Source organism: Caloenas nicobarica, chromosome 1 (genome assembly GCF_036013445.1).
Source record: "Caloenas nicobarica isolate bCalNic1 chromosome 1, bCalNic1.hap1, whole genome shotgun sequence".
Classification (NCBI taxonomy): domain Eukaryota; kingdom Metazoa; phylum Chordata; class Aves; order Columbiformes; family Columbidae; genus Caloenas; species Caloenas nicobarica.
In genome coordinates this window covers 77,384,864-77,406,997 of record NC_088245.1, presented here as the reverse complement: position 1 = coordinate 77,406,997, position 22,134 = coordinate 77,384,864, and the positions used below count along the sequence as shown (strand labels likewise).

At 46.2% G+C, this 22,134-nt stretch overlaps 2 protein-coding genes across 2 annotated transcripts in view; both read right to left on the bottom strand.

The window, feature by feature from the left end:
• LOC135984602 (lactosylceramide 4-alpha-galactosyltransferase-like) overlaps positions 1-18,452 on the bottom strand; it is a 31,420-nt gene extending 12,968 nt beyond the window's left edge. The window contains exon 1 of the mRNA XM_065627089.1: positions 18,407-18,452. The gene's annotated coding sequence lies outside the window, so the exon portion shown is untranslated. The remainder of the gene's footprint in view (positions 1-18,406) is intronic.
• Positions 15-18,554, bottom strand: LOC135984601 (lactosylceramide 4-alpha-galactosyltransferase-like). The gene is made up of 2 exons (XM_065627085.1): positions 18,407-18,554; positions 15-1,154 (listed from the first exon to the last, which is right to left on the bottom strand). The coding sequence occupies exons 1-2, from the start codon at positions 18,476-18,478 to the stop codon at positions 27-29; spliced, it is 1,200 nt and encodes a 399-aa protein (XP_065483157.1). The 5' UTR covers positions 18,479-18,554; the 3' UTR covers positions 15-26.
• Between the last annotated feature and the right edge of the window lie 3,580 nt (positions 18,555-22,134).

Sequence of the window (22,134 nt, the reverse complement as noted above, 5' to 3'; positions counted from 1 at the left end):
GCAACACCTCTTAGGTGACCCCTAAGTCACTGCCGTTCAGAGTCCTTCTTCATGATTTCATACGTGGCAGGGCAGAACTGAGAATGCAGCTGAGCCAGCAGAGCCTGGGATGGGATCTCTAACCTTGTCCCTTGGCTCTTCTTGTTCCATACATGCACTGCGTAGGTGTTACGAAAGAGGTGCTGAAGCTCCAAGGAGCTGACCACTTCAAAGTATTTCTTCCAGTCCTGCCACCGAATGGGATAAAAAGCCTCACGGGGCAGAGCACTCACTCCTTTGCAGCTTGTACTGCTCCGAAGACTCCTGATGGAGCACCACTTCTTAAAGACACGTGTTAGGAGCTGTGGGCCCTGGTGCCCCCAGATCCAGCTGTTGTAGTTCTCCACAAAGTCCTGCATACAAAGCTCTATGAACTTGTGTTTGGGCTTAAACGACAGAAAAGCCCCATTCAGTACATACTTGGACTGGGTACCAAGTACATTGGTGAGGTTCTTCAAGTTCTTCAGCACAATGAAGTCTGTGTCCAGGTAGATGCCACCAAATTTCCACATGATGGCAATTCTGCAGGCATCAGACAGGATAGGTAAGAAATAAGGCTCCCAACGGTGCTGAGCCTGCGAGTACCACTTTGCCAGAGGTGTTCCTGAGAAAAGCTCTGCCAAGTCCAGGGGCCGGATCTCCACATTGGGGAAGCACCTCAGCAATGAGAATGCCCAGTGGTTGGGCAATGAGACATTCCCCTTTGCCAGGCCTTTCATGAGCACCACAACCCGTGTCCCAGGGTGCGCCCGGGCTGCTGACTCCACAGAGCACGTGAACAGGTAACTTGGGTTAATTTGCTCGGAGGTCTCCACAAAAAACACATCCCCTGGGGAAGGAGGGTGGCCACCAGCAATGGCATGGGGAGGAGAAGGCACGGAGCGAGCGCAGTGGATTTCAACAGGCAAGCTGTAGACTTGGCCCCTGCCCTTAGGGTCCTCTGTGATTCTCCAGTACAACATGAGGGAGGCAAAGGATGTGAACTTAAAGACGAGGATAAACAGAGCCCTGAGCTTGTGGCTCAGCACCACCCTGGTCAGTTTTAGCAGGCAGCTGGGCATCCTGAGCATTCTCATTCTCATCAGAGCCTGCTCTCCCAAGACAAGCGTCGTGATCTGAAGGAAAGAAGAAAAAGACATTGACAGAGAAGGCAGCAGACCACGAGCCCCAGGACAGTACTATGGCAGAGCCACATGCCTTATTCTCCTTCATGCTGGCATGCTTGCATTATGCCTTTAGGTCGTCTTTAAAAAAGCATCCTGGCTTCTCCATGCTGCAACAATGCCCCATCAGAAACCACAGCCCATGTTCAGGTTGTAAGGTTATGCAACAAGCTCATCTGCACACCCACAAAAAGCTCAGAGGCTTGATGACAGGAGGAGGAACCCAAATACACCCTGCTAGGATAATCCCACGTCCATCACAGAGGCCATCAGCCCATCTACCCAAGCACAGAGGAGTACAGGAGCACAATGGCAGGCAGGATCTCAGATGAAGGTCTCCAGAGGAGTTTGCTATCCCAGCAAAGCCTCAACCCCAGTGTCCAGGCATGAAACTCATCACCACAGTCACCAGAAGCAGCTCTCCAGATCCGCTTTCAGACTACAGGGCTTACTGCCTAGGAGTGAGACATACTATGGGGTGCAGTTTGGAATCACACAGGACTTATTATGAGATATTTTGCAAAGGAACAAAAAGTGGGGCAAGAAAGGCGTTTAGGTGATTTGGGGAGGAACGAGAAGGGGAAAATTGAGGTGTAAGGTGATAAAAAAGGCAAGATGCAGGTAATTAGCTTGCTGGTCAGTATGTTTGCCTGGTTGTGCCCTGATAAGTGTAGTCTACTGTCTTCTTATTAAATTCCTTTCTGACTCTTTCCTAGGTGAGGGTTTCCTATTCTGTATACACACATGCATATCGGGACGTGAATGCAGCAACTGGGGTCAGACCGCAAGTTGAAGGTCCATGTGTCCGTGGTGCCAGCAGCTGGAGTGAGTGTGGGTGCACAAGTGTGCGACAGCTAGCAAAGATCAACTGGACCAGTCTGTGAGTATACAGAGTGGCTTGGGAGCCAGGAACATGAGTGGGCTCCTAAGGGCCAGCTCTGGGTGTGAGAGCACCTGTGTGTCTCTAAAGGTGAGAGCACAGAGGAATCGGCTATGGCACATGGCAAGTCCTGGCCAGCTGTGTGTGTGCCAGCAACTGTGATCTATGTGGCCAGACATGTATACGTGCGTATAGATGTAGTACATATGTGTCCTTTGTGGGCATGCATCTTCAGCCTCATTACTGTCTGGACACGGAGCAGCAGCAGTCTCACCTCTCTCAGGCTGTTGGATCTGGTATGATATGTTGCCCTCTAGCAAAGACAACTCTTCTTCAGAAAAAAAATATGGTCAAACCTCTCCCTTTGTTTATCACAAACCAAGACTGACCCTTACTTCCCTGGATGCCTACTACTTGTAAGGAAATACAGCATTTATCCAATTTTATCTTCATCAAAGCAGACATGTATTGCAGTTCTCTGTCAGTGCTAAAATGTGGGAGTTGTTTTAGGCTTCAGGGTTCCAGCTTGAAATAGTAAAAGAGAATACTTCAGTTACTACTGAAATCTTATATTACTTGCTAGTTAGTAAGTTATACTTTTATATTTGTTGCATTTCCAAGTATTTTCTCCTGACTGCTGTGCTTTGAAGAATATAGTCTTCACACATGGGATTAACAAATGAAATGTTTCATGTATAATAGATGAGGTTCTTAGGGACATGGTTTAGAAGTGGACTTGGCAGTGCCATGTCAATAGTTGGACTCAATTATCTCAAAGGTCTTTTCCAACCAAGACAATTCTATTATTCTAACCCTAGACACTAGGATTTTAGATTCCCTCTTGTCCTCCAGTTTGCTGCCATGCTAATGATCCTGGCACCTGACAGTGAGTGGGACAGCTGCTTCTGAGGTGTTTCATTTCCCCAGAGGAGAACCACCCACCAGCCATCCCAAAACTGAGAACTCATCTAAGTCCCAATCCGTTCCCATCAAGAGTTCTCAGCACCCAGAATCACGGAATGGTACTTGTTTCCCTTCCGTTTATTCCTCATTAACCACCCTGTGTCCCATATTTGCTACAAAGCTCCACAACATGGTAGAGTTTACAATGTTCCTTTACACAGCACCCCTGTTCTTGGCCATGCTCTTCATTTTACATTTAAGCTTCTAGACTTAAAGTACTTAACACTTACCTTCACTGCAAAAATAATATTTTTCTCTTACACCATTTAAAACCACATTTTGTCAAAGTAAAACAAACACTAAGCCTTCGCTACAGCAGTCATCTTTAAAAGACACATTATCCTCTTTTCCCACCTATCCTACCCACAGAGCCAGACCTTCTCCAGCAGTACACTCAAGTGTAGGAGCACACCTATATAGCCTCCTGTCAGGCAGTTGAGCTGGGATACACAGTGCTATTTCCACTTCTACAAGCCTGGTGTGACTGTCCTGGCCAGCCCCCAAGTTAACATCTTTGAAGTCCAAAGTGTAGATTTAACCATAAAGAGATATGTTTTCACAGATGGAAGAGTAGAGCTGAGTTTATCTGCCAGAAAGTCCAACAGTTTTTGACAGTCTGAAATAAGGTGCATGCGCTCGTTGAGCTGAAATCAAATCAGTTTCCCTCATGCAGTTAGAAACTCTTTCATAGCTAGCACAGTCATCGTTTGGATTTAGTTTGAGAATAACAAGATAGCACCCTGGGACAGAGTTAATGTTTTCTTCAAGTAACTTCACTGTGTTTTTGAGTTGGCATGAAGAGAATGTAAGAACTCACTGATATCTTAGGCGTTGTCTGGGACACCAAGGTCTTTCTGGGCTATCTGCAGGTGCGAGGCAGCTAGGAAAGGGGGCATGGATGTGACAGAGCTTGACTGACATCGAGGCTGATCAGTGAAAATACTCCATACCATTAGCGCCATTTTTCTTATATATAGTTGGAGTCGGTTTTTCCAGCTCATTAGATCCATTCCCGTTCAGCTCAGTTTCTGCTCAGTTCCTTTTGGTAGTTCCTTTAGTTCGGCCTTTTGCTGTTCCGCCGTTTTGCAGTTGGCCTTTGGGCCTTTCTGTCTTTTTTCTCTCTCCCCAGGACTGGCTGTTCGGGACAAGGGTGCTCACTTCCTGGGACTGGCTGTGTGGCATGGATGGAGTTTTTAAGGAATTGCATTGAGTATCACTTATTTTATATTTATTTTTAATTTATATATTATCAGTACTAGTATTACTATATTAGTATTCTTTAGTTATTTTATTAAACTGTTTTTATCTCAAACCATTAGTTTCTCCCTTCCCTTTCAATTCTCTCCCCTACTTGGGGCTGGAGGGGGATCAAGCAAGTGGATATCATGGTTTTGATTGCTAGCTGGGGTTAAACCACAACAGTGTGTCAATGCACAGTCTAACTGAAGGACGCTGTCATCCATGTGCCAATACCTTCCTCAAAGCCTGAATAGTCAAAGCGGTGCCAGGCTCTTAGTAAAGAAAAAACCAGTAACATTTCACACAGGATATATTCTTTAAAGAAAAAATATATATCTGAAAGACGCAAAACATTTTAGTGTCTTCTCTACTTGAATCCCTGTTTCCCTTTTGGTAAAAACTTGCATAATTTGAAAGAAATAAAAACAATACAATCCAACAGCAAAAACAGAAATTTTGTGACACAAACCAAAAATGTGCAGAATGTAATAGAGAATAACATTATGCCTGCTACAGATACCTATGGGTCAGCTTAATAACAGAACCGAATTTTCCATTTCAGGTGAATCTTAGTTGAAAAAAAAATCTCCACTGAGATTCTTCTATTTCTCAATTTTTTCTCTCCATTTGAACAAAAGCTTTATCATTCTATGATTTTTCAACATGTCTTCAGTCTCTCAGAGAGACCATTTTGGAGCACTTCTACCCTACCTGTAGACAATGACACATCATTCCATTCAGCTGGTAGCACCAAGCACTGCTGTGCCTGGGAATAGACACATCACAGTGAGCTGCCCTTCCCCTCCATAGCCCCCTGCTTTCCTTTAGACTCTAAGAGGGTAACACAAACTTTTTTTCCATGTAGTTGCAAGAAATGACAAGACCCTGCTATCTCCCCTCCCTCTGTTCTCTCCCTTTTCTTTCTATCACTGCACTCGTGTTGTAAAAGAAGAAGAGTGAACGAGTGAGATCTTCTTTTTTAACCACATTACTTATTAATTGTCATGATCCAAAAGTGCTGGCAGAAAGAATTACCACCCTCGCTAAAGCAAAAAAACTGCATCAGGGAAAGGGAAAAGCCACAGTGTGCACTGTGTTAGGAGTGGCTCTAGTGGCAGCTCAAAGGACAGGCACTTGGACAAATAAGCCAGGCAAGAAATGGTTAAGTTCTTACAGGACCAATTAGTCACGGAATGCAGTACTACTCATGCAGCTCTATCAGATGCATTAGACCGAGAGAAAAATCTTATGGTCTGAATCGGAAGAACATAGGCAGGGATCAGATGACCACATGGATCTTGATTCTGTTTTGAACAGTAAGCCCAGATTTACCAGCCTAGCACAAATGGGTGAGAAGCAGGGTCTTAAACCCTTGCATCTAACTAAAGAATTGGAAATTAGTCAGGAAGTATTTTATCCCCAAAATGGGCAAGCTGTTGCTCGTTGTTACGAGGCCCCTTATTAAAACTGAAACTACTGATGATGGCCAAGCAGGGGCAGCTCCACAAGTTACCACCCTAAGAATACTACACTCGGTGGATTAATTATCAAAGATTCAGGAGAAATATAGTAGGTTAGCTCAAGAAACGGAAACAGAATATATTTGGAGAATTTCATTAATGGGTGGAGATCGAATCCTGCTCTCAGAAGAGGAAGCACAAGGGTATCGGAGGCCTGATGTATTTTTGACTAATAATGATCAAAGAGAGCTGTGGTTGTTAACTCAATGAGCTGCTTATTGGGCAGGGGAGCTGTACCCTTTAAAAAGGGGAGACCCAGTATGCATTGAAACCCCCATTTGACTGAAAATCATTTGTAAATCATTTGACTGAAAGTTTCCAAAAGGCTGCCTGCCTCCAGTTAATGCACAACAGGCACCTAGTTGCCCAACAACCTTCCCTGATGTTGCCAAATGCAGACCCTGACAGGATGATTCCCCTGATCTGTGCCCTTCCTGACCCACTGAGACTGAATGCAGTGCATCTGCAAAACCACGTAAGGGATGACTAACCCTGCAGGGAGGGGGGAGGCAAGGTCCCCAAAGGGGTTGAGCCATGACTTGCGGGGAGGTGGCTCAGGAACTGATCAAAAGCTGACCTATAGAGAGTGGAACAGCGGGAAAATTGACCCCGTGGCCCGAGAGCCTCAGGGACAAAGAGAAAGTTAGTGTGGGTTGAAAGAATTGAGGGGGGAATTCCCTGAGATTTAACAGATGGAATGCCTACCATGGCCTTGGAAAAGCTTATCACGGTATGGAAGACACTCCATAAAAGTGAACTGCCAGCTCAGAGTAGCATGAGGGCAGAGCTCCGATCCGGTGGGATGACAATTGCCCCTAAGACACCTACTGCTCCTGAGGGAGATTTAATTGACCTGAGGCTGGGAAAATGGACGTGGTGTGCACATAAGTGAGCCAGGTGGTGGTCAGTGAGTTCACTTAAGGAGGCTCACAGAAACTGTTCGGGGGGGGGTTGCTTATTACCTACTCCCCCTGACCTCCTTAAAACCGCAAACTATCTATAACTTTACTACTGGGGTGGTTCAAGACTGGGCCAGTGGTTGTTCCCAACTTAACACTTTCTGTCCCCAAGCCCCCTCTATTCTTCCAGGAAAAAGGAAAACGAGGATCCTGTGGCCCCTCTCCACTACACCAAATAACCTGTCCTCGTAGAACTACCCACCATTGGCACTGTACCCCTCATTTTAAAGACACCAGTGAACACTTATGCACAGAAAGCTACTGACATCCATGGGAAAGAACACCAGAGCAGCATCCAGTGGAGCATCCCTTCAATATATATATTTTTTTTTTTTTTAAAAGGAAGTTTACATTGCCTTCTAGTATTGTTATTATAGTCTGTTTGTGGATTTTTTTTTATATGTTAGTTCTCTTTTAGCTCACTTTTATCTTACAAGGAAAAAATGGTGTGGAATATATGTATATTCAAATGTTGTATAGGACTAACACTGGTTTTGCCAGTGCATAACCAGAATATATCAAACTTAGCTTGGGAATTAATACAAGGGTTCGTGCGTATTTGGAACCAGACAGGCCAGGTGATATGTGTTGCCTTCCCCAGCTCGCTCGCAGAAGGATTTAAATTTGCAATAATTAGTTTGAATCTTACAAAAATATTGGAAAATGAGTTAAAGAGCCTTAATCACACTGTGGGAAAACAACGTGCGGAATAATTGAGACCCATTTTCTTGAACAGAAAGATGGACAGCTGTGGAAAAGTGATGTGACATGGACTGAATACTCAAAAGCTTTGTATCAACTCCTGAGCAATACTACTTGGGGAAAGCTGTGAAACCAAACTTGTTACTGGTCCTATAATGTTACCTGCATACCCCTTCCTTGCAGTATAGTAGCAAACCAGAGGGTTTTTCCAGGCAATGCAGCTGTGTGAGCCAACGCAGGCAGGTCTCAAGAACAAGAGGCCACAAATGCAATTGCAAAGAGCAAATTTGTTTTTGTTACCTCACTACCAGGGAAACTCTGAAACAGCACTTAAGCTCCTGGGCAGAGGTAACACCAGCAGAGACACAGGTGCTGCAGAATTCAGTCCTGGTTGAAGATCTATGAGCCTGCTCATTTTGGCCTGTATATAAGGACTCATGCAGGCACAATTTACCACGCTGCTATGATCTTTGACTGCAGGAATCTCAAGGATATATCATAGTGTGCTTTACGACTCTTTTCACAGGCCTGCTATCTAAACACAGAGGTTCTACTTGTGATTTATGTGTTTTTCTACACCCCAGCTGAAGTCACTTGAGCATATCTAAAATTATCCTTGTTGCCATTCTTGCATTATTCCCATACAGAAGCCAAAGGACTGGTCTAACAGCTGGAGCCCTGGACCTTGGTACAACTCTCTCTTAAAATCATTAGAACTTACGGGTTGGGGAAAATGGCTTTTAGATATTGTTATTATGTTGATTTATGGTTTTTTGGTTTTGATGATTGGCCTTGCTAATGTACGATTTTGCAACTCTTATCTCTATCCTCTACCCGTTATGTGAAAATTACTGCCCTAGATGAAGACTATATAGACAATGTTTGAAACCCATCTCCCTCTTCCCTTGTCTTTTCATCCTCTATCCTCTATCTGTCATGTCAGAATCATCACCCTTGGACAAAGAATTAAAGTACAATGTTTGAGCCATGGGGTGGTGTGAGAGACCGAAAGGGTAATGTCTCGAACATTGTGGCAAAACCAGTTCTGCAAAAATGAGCCACAGGAGGCAGGACATCACAATAAGGCAAGTGAGCAGTTTACATGACAGTGATAAACCACATGTAAAAGGCCAACTGCAACAGGAGGCAGAGGTGTGCTGAAGGGTGCACAGTCCCATGTTCTGATAGGCATGGCACTAAGGGAGAAGACCTCAGACTGCCCAATACCCTTGAAGATTGCCTGAGGCCCTTCAGGACTCTTCCACCTTTCGCAGTCACACGTCGGTGATGCCTGCACAGAAGATCAAGGATTACTCAAGCAGGCAACTGGGAGGCAGGAATTTGGCTATAAAAACCACACATGAACAAGCACTGGCAGCGTGCCCACCATCCTGAGGACTACTCTGCCCACCATTGTCATCACAGGAACTGAGCCAAGCACTGGAGGACTTATTACAATATGCATTGCTGGATCCAAGACTACAAACCCCACCATACACATCGCGGGAGCTGAAAGGGTGGTGATATCTGTCTTTTCTCTCTTTCTATTCTTTTGCTTTCCTTTTAATAAGTAATAAGTAACATAAGGTATAAACCCCCACACATGCCGTAAAACTTTATCCCACTAAGTTATTCACTGATTGGGCCAAGCTGCAAAATAAAAGTCTGTTTACAGACCTTAAGTATCATGTATATTCTATTCCAAACAAGTGGACCAATGAATCTGAGACATCTCTTCCTCCCTCCTTGGTGGGATGTGACAGAAGTTCATACTGTTTGGCCATGTCATTGCTCAACCACTTTACATCCCAGAATAATGAATATACTGCCACAGGCAAAACTTTATTGACTTGGGGAATTTCACTTAATTTATTACAAATTAACATAAACTTTTAATTACTGATTCAGGTACAAGATGACCAACGAACAATTAAACAAACACTTTGCGAAATACCTTTCCTCCTCTTTCCCCAGGCTCATCTTCAGTCCAACACCTCCCCCCCTCCTAGTCTCCACTTCTCTTGTTTTCACTGTGGGTTACACTCAGTCTGTCCCAATCCCTTCAGTGAGGCAACAGGCAGCACAGGTCATAGGTCAGCACACAACAGTTTCTCTTGGCTGCTCCTTGCATCTCACTTTTCCCCCACTGCTCCTTGCTTCTTACTGCTCCACTGCTCCAGCATGTGTCCCTCACAGCCTGCAGTCCCTTGATGTGTACCTGGTCTGGCACAGGTTCTCCCTGGGCGATAGTCCTTCAGGGGTGTCCCTGTCCTGGTGTGGGTCCTCCATAGGTCGCAGATCCTCAGTGGTATCCCTGCCCCGCTATAGGTTGCAGTCCCTCAAGGGTACCTTCTCCAGCATAGAGCATGTCCTTCCAAGAGAACAACTCCAGCCATGTACCAGAATAATGTCCCCTTCCACATGTCTCCTCCATTTCTTCCTCCTTCTGCTGCAGACACGTCTTTTCATGTCCTCTTGTGTCTCCACTAACAACTCCTCCTGTGTCTCCTCACATCTTTGCTTTTGTTTCTCATTTTTATTTGTCCTCACACATGTCCCTTTGTGCCTCCTGCCCCATGTGTGCCCTTCTGTGTCTCCTCATGTGCCTCTTCCCCGTTTCCTTTCTGTGACTCCTGTCCCCAGCAGCTACCACCCTTTCTTAAATACATCTGAGCAGAAGCACCATGTGCTGCTCTGATCCATTGCAGTTTTGGTGTGCAATAAGCTGCTTTCATCTATTTTGGAGCTTGCTGGAACCAGCTGGAATCAGCATAGTGCAGCTCACGGCTCCTTTCCACAGAGGTTACCCCTGCAGCCCCCAGCTCGCCAAGCCCTGCCAGTTACACCTAATACAGAGCACCTTGTAATGTTTAAATACAGAGAAGTCCCTAGCTTGCTTTTTTTCCCCGCTGTGAGGGTGAAATCTGGATTTGAATGTTGGATTACCAACTGGTGAACAGCTCTTCACAGTGGAAACAAAACTGGTTATAAAACACATTGGATGGTCAAGGTTACTGACTTCCCAAAAGACTTGTGTATTTATTTCCCTTTGTGGCAACATCTGCTTCCAAAAGCTCCCTGTACAATTCTCTATAAACTGTTTAAACAAAAATGAGTGACCATGACACATCATCATTTACATACTTTCAATGCAAAAGGACTTGCTAACTATTTATTGGTGGTTTCACTTTCCAGAGAACTCATTTTCTAATTTGCTCAAGCCTGTCAACAGCTTACCCCAAATGCCTCCTTAGCACATGCCAAATGACTCTCTACCAGTTAAGCAGGAAGGTAAGGACCTCCCAGCACTGCCACCCACCTGTACATCCTTCTCCGGAAAGCAAAGGTTTGTGTTGCAGCTAAACCAACCTAAGGAGAAGTTTCCAACAAAAGGGGGAAAGTTTTGCCTACAAAATAAATAGGAAGCTTTTCTGATGATTTAGCTTCCACAGAACAAGTCAACTGAAGCACAAACCTGAGGGAGAGTAGTTAAAAGAACACTACTGCTCCTTCAACACTTCTCCCATATGAACAGTGAGGAAACAGCAATGTCCCAGTCTGATTTCTTTTAAAAATACTCAGCAGTTACAAGAGCTGTTTGAGCAACAACAGTGAAAGCACCAAAGAAACCACACACTCCTCCAGGGCAGTGCAAGAACCCCTTAAGCTGGAACAAAAGCACCATTTCTTCCTGTCATGTCTGCTGAAGTCTTACCTGAGGTTACAAGACAGCTAATGGTGATACACCACTGGTGTCCCATCTAGTAATTTTGATGAAACAAAGCAAGAAGAAATGATCACGAGCACAGAAATGACTGCCACACCAATGCAAACATGCAGCTGCATTTGCTTGAATTCACTCATGTTTTTACTTTAGAAGTGCTTTGTGTCTAAAGAGCAAAGCAAACATTAATAATCTCTGAGCAAGGGAGTTTCCTAATCCTGCCAGAAAGAGATGCTTTAAGACTTTGCTGGAACAACACAGAGATGACTTAGCAGCAAACAGGTATCACAGCAGTACGAGTCAAGAGACAGGTCCTCCCTCAGAGAAACTGGGCTGCACTTTTTAATTTACTGTGGTGCTCACCCTAAGGAATAAGCTTGTTTGTTATTTTGAAGTACCTTTAGTATAGTACTTTCTGTGCAGGACAGTGTGCCACATCCCAGCATCAATCACAACATCCTCCATCCCACAAAGTGGCCTTCGACATGCTGCCAGATAACTCCCATTTCAGCCCTGAAGGTTAGTTAACCCTGGCTGAAGCAATATGCTGTTGGCTCAGCATGGCACAGAATATGCCATTCAAGAGTTTCCACAAGGTAAACAGGGCTGCAATTCACTGAAGGTGACACAATAGAAGTTTAGAGCATTTCTACATAGGTCAGGATAAGTGTTGATTTTAAATGCTCCCTAATATTGAATCCAGGATGTTTTCCCAGGTTAACATTAGAAAAGATCTAGAGCCTTTTTGCTGCTGCTTCATGGAGAAGATCAAATCCATAATTCCATTCCTCTCTGCCAACAGGTTTTAACCCTTGCTTTCGATTTTCTCGGAAAGCCATGACAAGTTTTTTGCAGGGTGTACTACCTATAGCTTTTCCTCTAAAAGCCACTGGAAACATAAGTCTGAAGAAAATACCCAAATCTTAAAATCTCAAACTAATATAAAAGAAGAATTGTCAAGGTAGACTTTCAAGTAACATTTGGTGCACCAAAATTAAATATATTAAGCTTGAATCTAGATGTAGGGGAATTTAGAATAACCATTGGGCACAATTCTCGTCAGTTACATTTGGTGTTAAGGTACCCTTAAGCATAACCAAAAAGAAAAAAAAAATGCTGAAAGTTTACAGAAATCAGTTCCAAGTTACTGTGTTTCAGAGCAGCTACAGATATGCATTTCCTTCCTTTCAAGCACAATGGAAAATTATAGCTTGCAAAGCTTTCATCAAAAACAAATTAGGAAAAAAACAGATCTACTGACTACATAAATTGTCAAAGCAAAGTGTGCAGCATCTTTCAGTCCAAAGACCATACATAATACTCCTCTGCACTGTCCCTTCCACTTTTACACCTTTTCTCTTTGAAGTTTAGCACATTTGCCAAGACAGTGGTGATATGAAGTGATACTCTGAACTGTTACTAAGTGCTGTGCAGAGTAATAATCAAGAGTGGTCTCTAGAAATACTTGGAATCAGGCAGCTGCAGCAGACAGGTGGGTGAAGGACTGATGGTTGGAGCCGTGCTTTTTGGTTCTGACCCCATGCTACAGATTGTATGGAAGCAGCTGCAGGTCAGTTTGTATGAAGCCATTCACATGATCACAGCCTAAGGGGGCAATATGGTGACCTTTCCAAAGGTACCAGGTACCATAGGTAACACATTTTAAATGCCTTATCTTTTTACAAAACCTGAATCTAAGTTAAAGTTTCTTGCTTATTAAGGCTTCCCCCGATACTAATGCTGTACATATGAGACACCAAGAGATAATGCATTTGATTCCTTTCACTTCTGCATACTTTATGATAATATGCTACTTGCACTTAGCTCAACCAGTGCATATCAGGATCATATGTAACCTCTCTGAATGCATTCCTTTTAAAATTCAATGCTATTCACACCCCACATGGCATTCACCTAGAGAATTTAGCTACCCAATGAAAAGCAGAGATTTCTAATATTGAAACGTCACTGCCTACTCGAATACAGGGCTGAACTGCTCAAACAAACACAGGGCTGAAGGGGAAACGTCGTTTCTGACTTGTAGCTTTCCCAAAGCCTTCCAGGGAGCTCTGCAGGAGTGAGCAGCACTCCTGTGGTGATACCACCCAGGTGCGTGGTGCAGGGTGGGAGGGCCCTCTGGTGGATATCTGCCCCTCACCCCTCCACAGACACCTGATGTTATGCAAAAAAACCCAGGAAGTTTAATTTTCTTCTTAACTTCATGAAAATCTGTCACTAGTCTTTAGACTATTTATTGAAATATAAGATGTCGTGAGTCCTTGCAAGGATCTCAAATAACCTTGAGTATTTCTTAGTGAAGCTTCATAAGCACAAGTAAAACACTACAGCCTGGTGTCTTCCTGAGATTTCTATGCCTGTTTCACAAACAAAGTGATAAGATTTACTTGCACCTGACAGACTTAACAGCAGAACATACTGCAAAGGCCCCAGCACTAGGTATTGTACAGCTGGTCAGTGCTCTCAGCTGCAGAGTAAAGCACCCCAGTGATTTGGGAGCCGTAAAACTGCCTCCCAATTCAAAAAGTCCTGTGGTAATTCAAAGCATACCCTTCATTTTATTTTTTTTAATCTCTGTCCCTCCTTCACTGTGGGCCGTAGCACCTTCATTTCCTCATTGCAGGTGCATCCTTCCCCACATTGCTCTGCCCCACAGCTTCCTCCCCACTCTGCCATGGCCCTTGAGCTGAGCACAGGAGACACTGGGGAGAAGTAGCTACCTTGGGTGACTTCAGCAAGCATCATCGACCCAGAGCTGTGAGGCAGGACAGGAGATAAAATTGCTCAACAGAGGAGAAAGCACTGCATGAGGCAGCTGGGTTGCAGGCAGGGAACTGGGAAAGAGCTGAGAAACATGGAGAGGGCTTTTACACTGAGGCTCTTGCCCCTGACGTTGCAGTCGTGCCTGTGTCTGGCCCTGTGTCACATTGATCTCGACCCCCAGCCTGGCCACAGAGCTGCCTCACCCCCGCGGCTGGGCCTCATGTGGGGCTCCTGGCTGAGCTTGCTGCACCCCAGGGCTGCCCCACTTGGCTCACAGGGGCTGGCATGGGTTGGGGAGGGCCTGCCCAGCTTCCTCATTCCCCAGTGCGCCCCGTGGCTCCCCAGTGCACTGCTGGGGGAACACAGTATAGTGTCAGGCTGCTGGGCTCTGCTGTGCCAAAGCAAGGTCCCTGGGGGATGGAGTGGTGAAGGGTTTCATCTTGCTGGGAGCACCAAGCAATGCAATGAGTACAGTGGAGCAAGGAAAGATGCCAGGGTCACCGTGGGGCACAAAGGGGAGCAGGAGCATTTATGGACAGACCTGGGTAGAGAAAGGCTGGCAAAAATCAAGACCAGAGCTACAGTGTGTAGTCAGACTGATATACCTCTTTCCTCCTAAAATAGTACAGAAGCATGCTATTCAGCATCCTGTCAAGAAAAGTTTCCCAATGCTTTTTTGTAGAGCTTCGCATTTGGGTCTTCTTTAATTGAAAGGTGCAGGTTTTGTACCTCACAGCTTTTAGCTTTCAAGAAGCAGATCACATAAACCCCTCATCAATACTTAAAAGAGAAGGTAGAATGTGGCTGTGGGAGGCTGCAGAAAGGACAAATAGACAAAAGAGACAGATGCTAGTGGTAGATCAGGTAGAAAACTGATACGGTTCTTTGCCACCAACGGCTTTCAAATAGTATTTTCCTATTACTGCATATTTGTAGAAAGCCATGCACACTCATCATATAATAGGGCCAAAAGCTGTGTGTAAACTTTAAAAGTTTAAACACTGTTTGAACCCTCACAGATCAAGAAAACACTGGCACATTGTTAGAAAAGGAGCAGCTCTTTGGAATCATAAGCACATATGAGTAGACTGTGAGAATACAGAACTAAGCCGGGTCAAGAAGTGAGCAAATCCTGTTAATCACCAGCATTACTGCTACCTACAAGTTTATGCAAGAGTTTCACAGCAGATCTTGCAAAACAGAGAAGGCACTGCTGTCAGGTCAGTCATATGTGACGGGGCATCCAGCAGCATTAACAAGTGAAGAGATACAATGTATCAGAGCATACTAGTGATTAAATACTTCAAGCCTGATAGGTCCATAGGTAATGATTTTTCCTTCCCTTAATCTGGATGACACTTTCGTTCTCCACTTTTAAAATCCAGAGACATGCTAGAGACAAAGGATGGTCCAACAGCAGACTACATATGGATTCAAGGGATTTCTGTTTATTTTGCTACTCTGCAATATGTTTCTTACAGGCCAAGGAACACATCAATTAAAACTGAAGCACAAAATCTTACTTCCAAGTTGACATCATACTGAAGTCAACATCTAAATTTCTTCAAGGATCTCAGGGGTTGTTTTTCTGTCTCTTAACACAACCTTCCTCCTTTGAACACGGAAATAGTACTTTTCTGTCTGACAGAGCCACTGCAAGGCTGAACATACTAAAGACTGGGAGATATTAACTGATGTATCTTGCACAGATGGGAGGTTTTGTGCAGTTATACAGAAACGTGGACTATGAACACCTTCCTTTTAACAGAAAAATCTAAATACTAAGGTAATTATACTTAATCCCTTGCTCAGAGAGGAGTGGTTGGGTCACAATGCCATAATCTGAAGTTCCACCAGAACTCATTTAAATGATTAGGCAAAGTTCCCAGTCCTGGTTTAAGATAATTGTCAAAGCCAGTAGAGACAAGCAAAGAAGCGAGTTACAAGCAAATAAATAAGCTGGTAACATATTACCTGTTTCCCAGTGAAAGCACCACCCGAAAAATAAGATTTGTGAATCTGCCCTGGAATGTGAACAACACAGCAACACACAGATTTTTACGTCTGTCTTTGTTCTGGAGTGCCTGTGGGAAAAACCCAACTCCAGATGAGAGCAGAGAAAGGGATCTCAAAGCCAGAAGACAGAGTCCAAGCTTTTAATGAGCATAAGGAGCACAACCCTAAGGGAGCAAAATTATAGTACAGCTACACTGATTTACTGAGGGGCTGTCAGTAAAGACAAAAGGGGTGTCCCCAATCTCTCCTGCCATCACGTTCTGGAACTTGATCCAAACAACAGCAGCACTGATAGCAGGCTGTATCCAGAGCTATATGCTGTTCATCTGGTCTCCCCTCTATATATATGGAATGTATAGATATATTTGGTTTTATATGGTAATTGTAACAGGCAGACAGTGGCTTCTCTCTATACTAATGACAAAACAAATGCAACAAAAGTAGGATGGAAGTAGAATTATTCATAAGTACCTCATACCAAAGGATCTGCTGATGACAAGACAAAACTAAGGCAATGTCTAATTGTTGCTAAAGCAAGCAGCCCCACTCCCTTCCTTGGCACACCTCTGACCCTGCTGTGACCGGCCTTGAAAGCCAATTCTGCTGAAAGATTTTATTTTCTTACTGGCTTAGCTCCCAGAACTGGTTTTGCTCCACTGCAGGGTGAGAGAGGCGAGACAGGCACAGATATCAACACAGAGAGAGATGCAAGAACAGGCAGCCAGGAGGCTGCATCCTTTCAGTGTCACCTAACTTAGCTCTACAGTAACACCAAATCGCACAGCAAGGGCTTCATGGTCCGCAACTACTAAACTTGGCCCCATGATATCCCTGAGCAGGAAAAATACAGACAGCCAATCCCTTGAGAGCCACTGGAAACTCTGTGAGAAGGCAAACTTGAGGCATAACTACCAGCTTCTACCTCAATTACACACCTAAAACTAATGCATGGCAGACAGATTGCTATTCACTCATCATCACACCATCTGGCCTTCAAGGATGACTGCCATTTTAGTGTCATTAAATGAGAGGCAAGCGAACAAGAGAAGAGCCCTCACTTATGACTCCCTAGTTGGTGCTTCCTCCTATGGAGCGCCTGTGCCTCAAGACACTGCTAGAATTGCTACATGAACCAAAAAAGGGAAATTTGAGCTCTGTAAGACTTGCTCCTCTGACTTCCACAGCAACAACAACAACTTGAATAATAGTGCAAAACTTTGGAGCTCAGCAGAAGCTCGAGAGGGTTCCTTCAGGGTTGAGAAACATCCAGTCTATTCCGAGCAACCTCTCAGGCATTAGGAAACAACACATTAGTTTAACTGGGATAGTTCGTTCTTAGCCGGACCTTCTAAACTTGCCTTCTTTCAGCAGTATTACTAGTTCTAGATTGCTACAGTTACAAGAGTTACACATTTTCTTACACCTCTTTCTCAAGGGCTTTCTTCCCCCTCTCACCCCAGCAAGCATTTCTGCAGCTCTATTCTGAGTCTCCATCTTTCTTCCTCAGACCTTATCCCTGCTCAGACTCCAACATTTTTCAGGGCACGTCTGCCAGGGAACACGATGGCCACCTGCACATTCTCCTGTCCCCAGTTCTGCTGTCTTTCCCCCCTCGCACCCAAACCAGCTCACACTGCTGGCAAAGAGGAGTTGCACATTTCTCCATCAAATCCGACCCTTTTCTCTTCATCCTCCCACCATGATGCTGCCATTCACCTGGACCCACAGCTTCAATCATTCAACTCGTTCTTCTCAAGTGGGATGGAGCCCTTCCAGACCACAGCCCAGGTGGACGCTGTACATGCAGCTCCCTTCCCCACGGCTGCTATATTCATCCCCACCCTCACCAGCTCCCTCCGACAGCTATGCCTGCACAGCAGACACCCTCACAAACCTTTGTTGGGATCCGAGGGTAGCTCCCCTTCACGGTGCCTTGCCACTACCGGGAGGGAGACCTCCCTGTACCGTAGGAACTGCGATCTGCAAAGCTACGACTGGGGTCTGCAAAGCTAAGACTCAGAGCTGCGCAGGGGTCCCGGCTGAGGGCAGGGAGGAGGCCGCCTCCCCCCGGCCTGGCAGCCCTCCCGGCAACTGCGCTCGACGGGACGAGCGGAACCGCCGTCCCTCGGGCAGGTCGGCTCCAACCCACCCGTCAGGGCTGCCCACCGGGCGGCTGGTGGCCGGAACCGCGGTGGACCGGGACACGCTCTGCTCACGGAAAAGTTCCCCGTGGAAAAACACACCTCTCCCCAAGCGGGGAGAGAGCATGAAGCCACCCAGCCCCGGCTCACGGGCAACCCGAGACCTCCGTCCCCCTCGCTGCGCCCGGGCGCTGTCGCGGGGCTGCCCCGCAGCCCCGGCCGCGGCCCCTGGCCCCTCCACCCTGCCCCCCGGCCCCTCCACCCTCCTCCCCGGCTCACCTCTCGCTCACCTCCGTCGCCTCCGCTCCGCGCCCGCGGACAAGCACGGCTCCCTCTCGCCGCCCCGGGCATCACCGACGACGCCCGCCCCCCCTCACCGCCCCGCGCCGGTCCCGCCCCCGGCCGCCCCTTCCCGGGGGCCGTCGCGTCGGGAAGAGCCGGCGCAAAAACGTACCCGTTACTCGCCAGAGACGCGGGGCCAGCGGCGCCGCCCGAGCTGCCCCCGCACCTCGGGGCGGGCGGCATCGCCCCCCGCGACGGCACCGAGAAACCGCTCCTCCCTGGGCAACTCCAGTGCTGCTGCTGGGGTGGTGCTTTGGGGGGTTAATTCATAATATACCACTTTAAAACGCTGTAAGGCGCTTTTTTTTTCTTTTTTTTTTTCTTTTTTTTTTCTTTTTTTTTTTTTTCTCCTCCCCACCTCCAGGAATTTCTTCTCTACCCCACGGCCGGCCGGGAGCTTGTAATCCAATCCACACTTTTCCTCTTAATTTTTTACCTGTTATCACGCCGCGATAACGTCAAGCCGGAGCCGCAAGTCCCGCTGCGTGTCGGTTGGTCGGTGGGGGTGGTTGGTGCGGAGTTAAACCGACCCCGGTTAGAGACCGACCCCGGTTAGAGACCGCCCGGCACGAAGGGCTGGCGAACTACGGGCTGGAGGAGGAGGAAGAGGGGAGGATGGGAGCTTCCCACAGCGTTTGACGCCGAGGGACATAATTACAAAGCTAACACGAGCCAACAAAGAGGTGAAACTGAAAATTTTAGTTTTAAAAAAAATAATAATAACAAGCAACAGCCGGCAGATGAGCTGCTTACATGTGACAAAGCAAGTTTCATGTCTACCCTCAGGCAGGAGGAAGTTTTGCCCAAATTATTCCTGGCAAATGATTGCTTAACAGGTTCTTAATGATGCTGAGTTTGGGCTTTCATTTAGAAAAGCACCTTTGACGGCAAGGCTGTTGTGGCAAATTTAATGGGAAGATTACCAGAGATGTTGGGAAGCAGGTTAGATGATAATCAGGAATGGTTTAAATAAAGGTAATCCTCCCTGGAGCAGGGGTTGGATGCAAGCTCTTCTGAGATGCCTTCCAGCCCTGTTTTTTAGGATTCCCATGATACAGCATGTTACTTATGTGTTACGAAACAGCGTACCCATGATAAACATTTCTACAAAATAAATGCTGACACTGCTTTAAACAAAAAAAACATTTCCCCATTAAGTGATGTGAAATCACTCGAAAAATATGTTTATTGTATAAGAACAGGCCTTCACTGAATTTGAAGTTAAAATGGATTTCAAGATATTTTTGTCTGCCCCACTGAGCAAGATTTAGATTAATGAGGTGGAGTCACCACCAAAGGGTTTGACGCTCACACACCTTGGAGCAAGGGGTCAGGCCTCCTGAGATCCCTTCCCACCTCAGTTTTTCTTCATTTCTGAGCTGCATAAGCAGCACCCTCAGCAGCCCGTGGCACTGAGCCCAGGGATGCTATTTCTTGTTTGGTCCTTGGGTGGAAGCAGGCAGCACATGGAGGGGAAGGCATGATGGGGTTTGTGAACCTTGTGAACCTTGGCACGTTCAGTGGCAAACAGCTACATCATGAGAGCTGGTACGGCGAGCACGGTGTCTGCAGCACTGCTGTGCACAGGCGCCCTGTGAAACAGTAACAGCAGCAGGGAAGGAGGACCTGAAGCCTGGAGATGTCTCCAGATGGTTGCCAGAGCCAGGATTTAGCTCCCATGGGGCTACTACAACAGAGATGGTAAAGTCTTAATCTCTGGATAGGGGGACAGAATAATAGAATCATTTGGGTTGGAAAAGACCGTTAAGATCTTTGAGTCCAACTGTTAACCTAACACTGCCAAGTCCACCTCTAAACTATGTCCTTAAGAACCTCATCTACACATCTTTTAAACACAGCAGAACTTGGACCACGCAGGTACCTCTGGGCTGTTGTATCATTAGTTCCTGAGCTGTCAGCTTAGAGCCCTGTGTGAACTGCCACTGGTTTGGATTTGCCTTAAAGCACTGATGTGTAAGTGGCACAGCTGCCCACATGCTCCAAGGAGGCAACAACCTGGCAAGTACCCCAAGGATGCTAGCCAGCTCTGCTTGCAAATCAGAGCTGGGGTACACTGGGTCTCAGGGGGCCAAGACAGGCTACAGGAGGCAAATGATCTACCCCCAGCCACTGGAAAGAGCAGAGCACCCTGCAAACCATCCTCCAAAGCGCCTGGCAGAACAAGGGCAGCATCACCTGCAAGCTAATTTCACAGCTGCAAATCACCTGAATAAACAATTTTTAAGTGCTTTCAGCCTGGTTTTGATTTGATGAGCAATTTCCTACCTCGTCTGTCAGCCAGTGAGGTCGCTTTGGGAGACGAAAGCTGCAGGAGAGGGTTGCTATGGCACTGCAGGTGGATTCATCCTCATCCCTATTTCAAAATAAGCCAGTGAGCTACCGACCAGGGCTGAGTCCTGCTGTTGGAAAGGTCTGTACCTCAGTTGCTGGGGTACCGGTGCTGGAAAGAACTGATGCAAAAATTATTCCCATGAAAGAGGCATAACCACGGTGCTGGTCTCTCAGCCTGGGAGATAAGTAAATGGCTTATCGAAGGTGGGGAGGGAGAAGGGTGTGGCATGGCCGGCACTTAGTGATTAGATTATAACGTCCCATGTTGGGAACGAGGTGGGAGGAGGAGGTGGAGGAAGAGGGAGGGCATGTGTCCATTCACAGGGGCACATGCAGAGGCACTGGGTTGCCTGCGCACAGTGCAGGGGGAAAGAAGGCAGCCAAGCAGGGTCATTAAACCCTTGCAGTACCAGTCTCCGAGGTATTATACATGCTTTACTGCTATTATACATACCTTTTCCTTGATGGGCAGACTGTAACCTAGATGTTCTTGGAGCTGAAAGGCCCAAAGTGGTAAATAGGCACAACGAAAGGCACGGTCTTACCCTTGGGGCTGTTCTTCCTGCCACAAGGGCTGCCTTCTGCGGGCACTGAGGATGTCTGGTGCAGCGCTGCTCCCACCTTTCCGTCCAGCAGCTCCTCATGGGGTCACATCGGGGGGCAGCTTGTCCCAGGAGGCTGCAGACGACAACTTGGCAGCTGGGCTGAAAGATGCCCACACCTGATCTCCTTCCTCCCACTTTTCAACCTCAGCTGTTGGCTTCACTCCCAGCATCTCTTTCGGCTTTGTTTTTAAGCAAACCAGAAGAATAGTTCTCTCTTTGGAAAAGCAGAATAAACCCTCTCAGGATGCAGCCACCAGCCCTTGCCTGGTCTTCTGACAGGAGCCAGTTTGCAGGCTGAGACTCTTAAACCACCTGCCTTGTTTTTGTGCTATGGTGCCGAAGGGATGGTATTCCCAATCAGCCACTATGCAGTCAAAACCAGAGTGTGTTCCCATTGCCAGGTTTTCTTGATCAAATTTCTGTGAGATGAAAGAAGGAAAATAAAAGGGAATGGTTTTGCTAGCAGACACTCACACTTTGAAATGCAGTTCCTGAGCCTCTACCAAGAGACCTTTCTTTTAAATGAAGTTGGCAGATGTGGATAAATCCTTTTAGAAGCATTAGCTCAGTGTTGTTAGGATGGTATCATATTTATTGATCTGTATTCACCAATGAGGGATGCACTCTGATAAATTTTGCCAATTGAGTCAAGTGTGACGATAAGTGCTGTGTCCAGCAACCAGATTAGAAATGAAGATGTGATAAGAG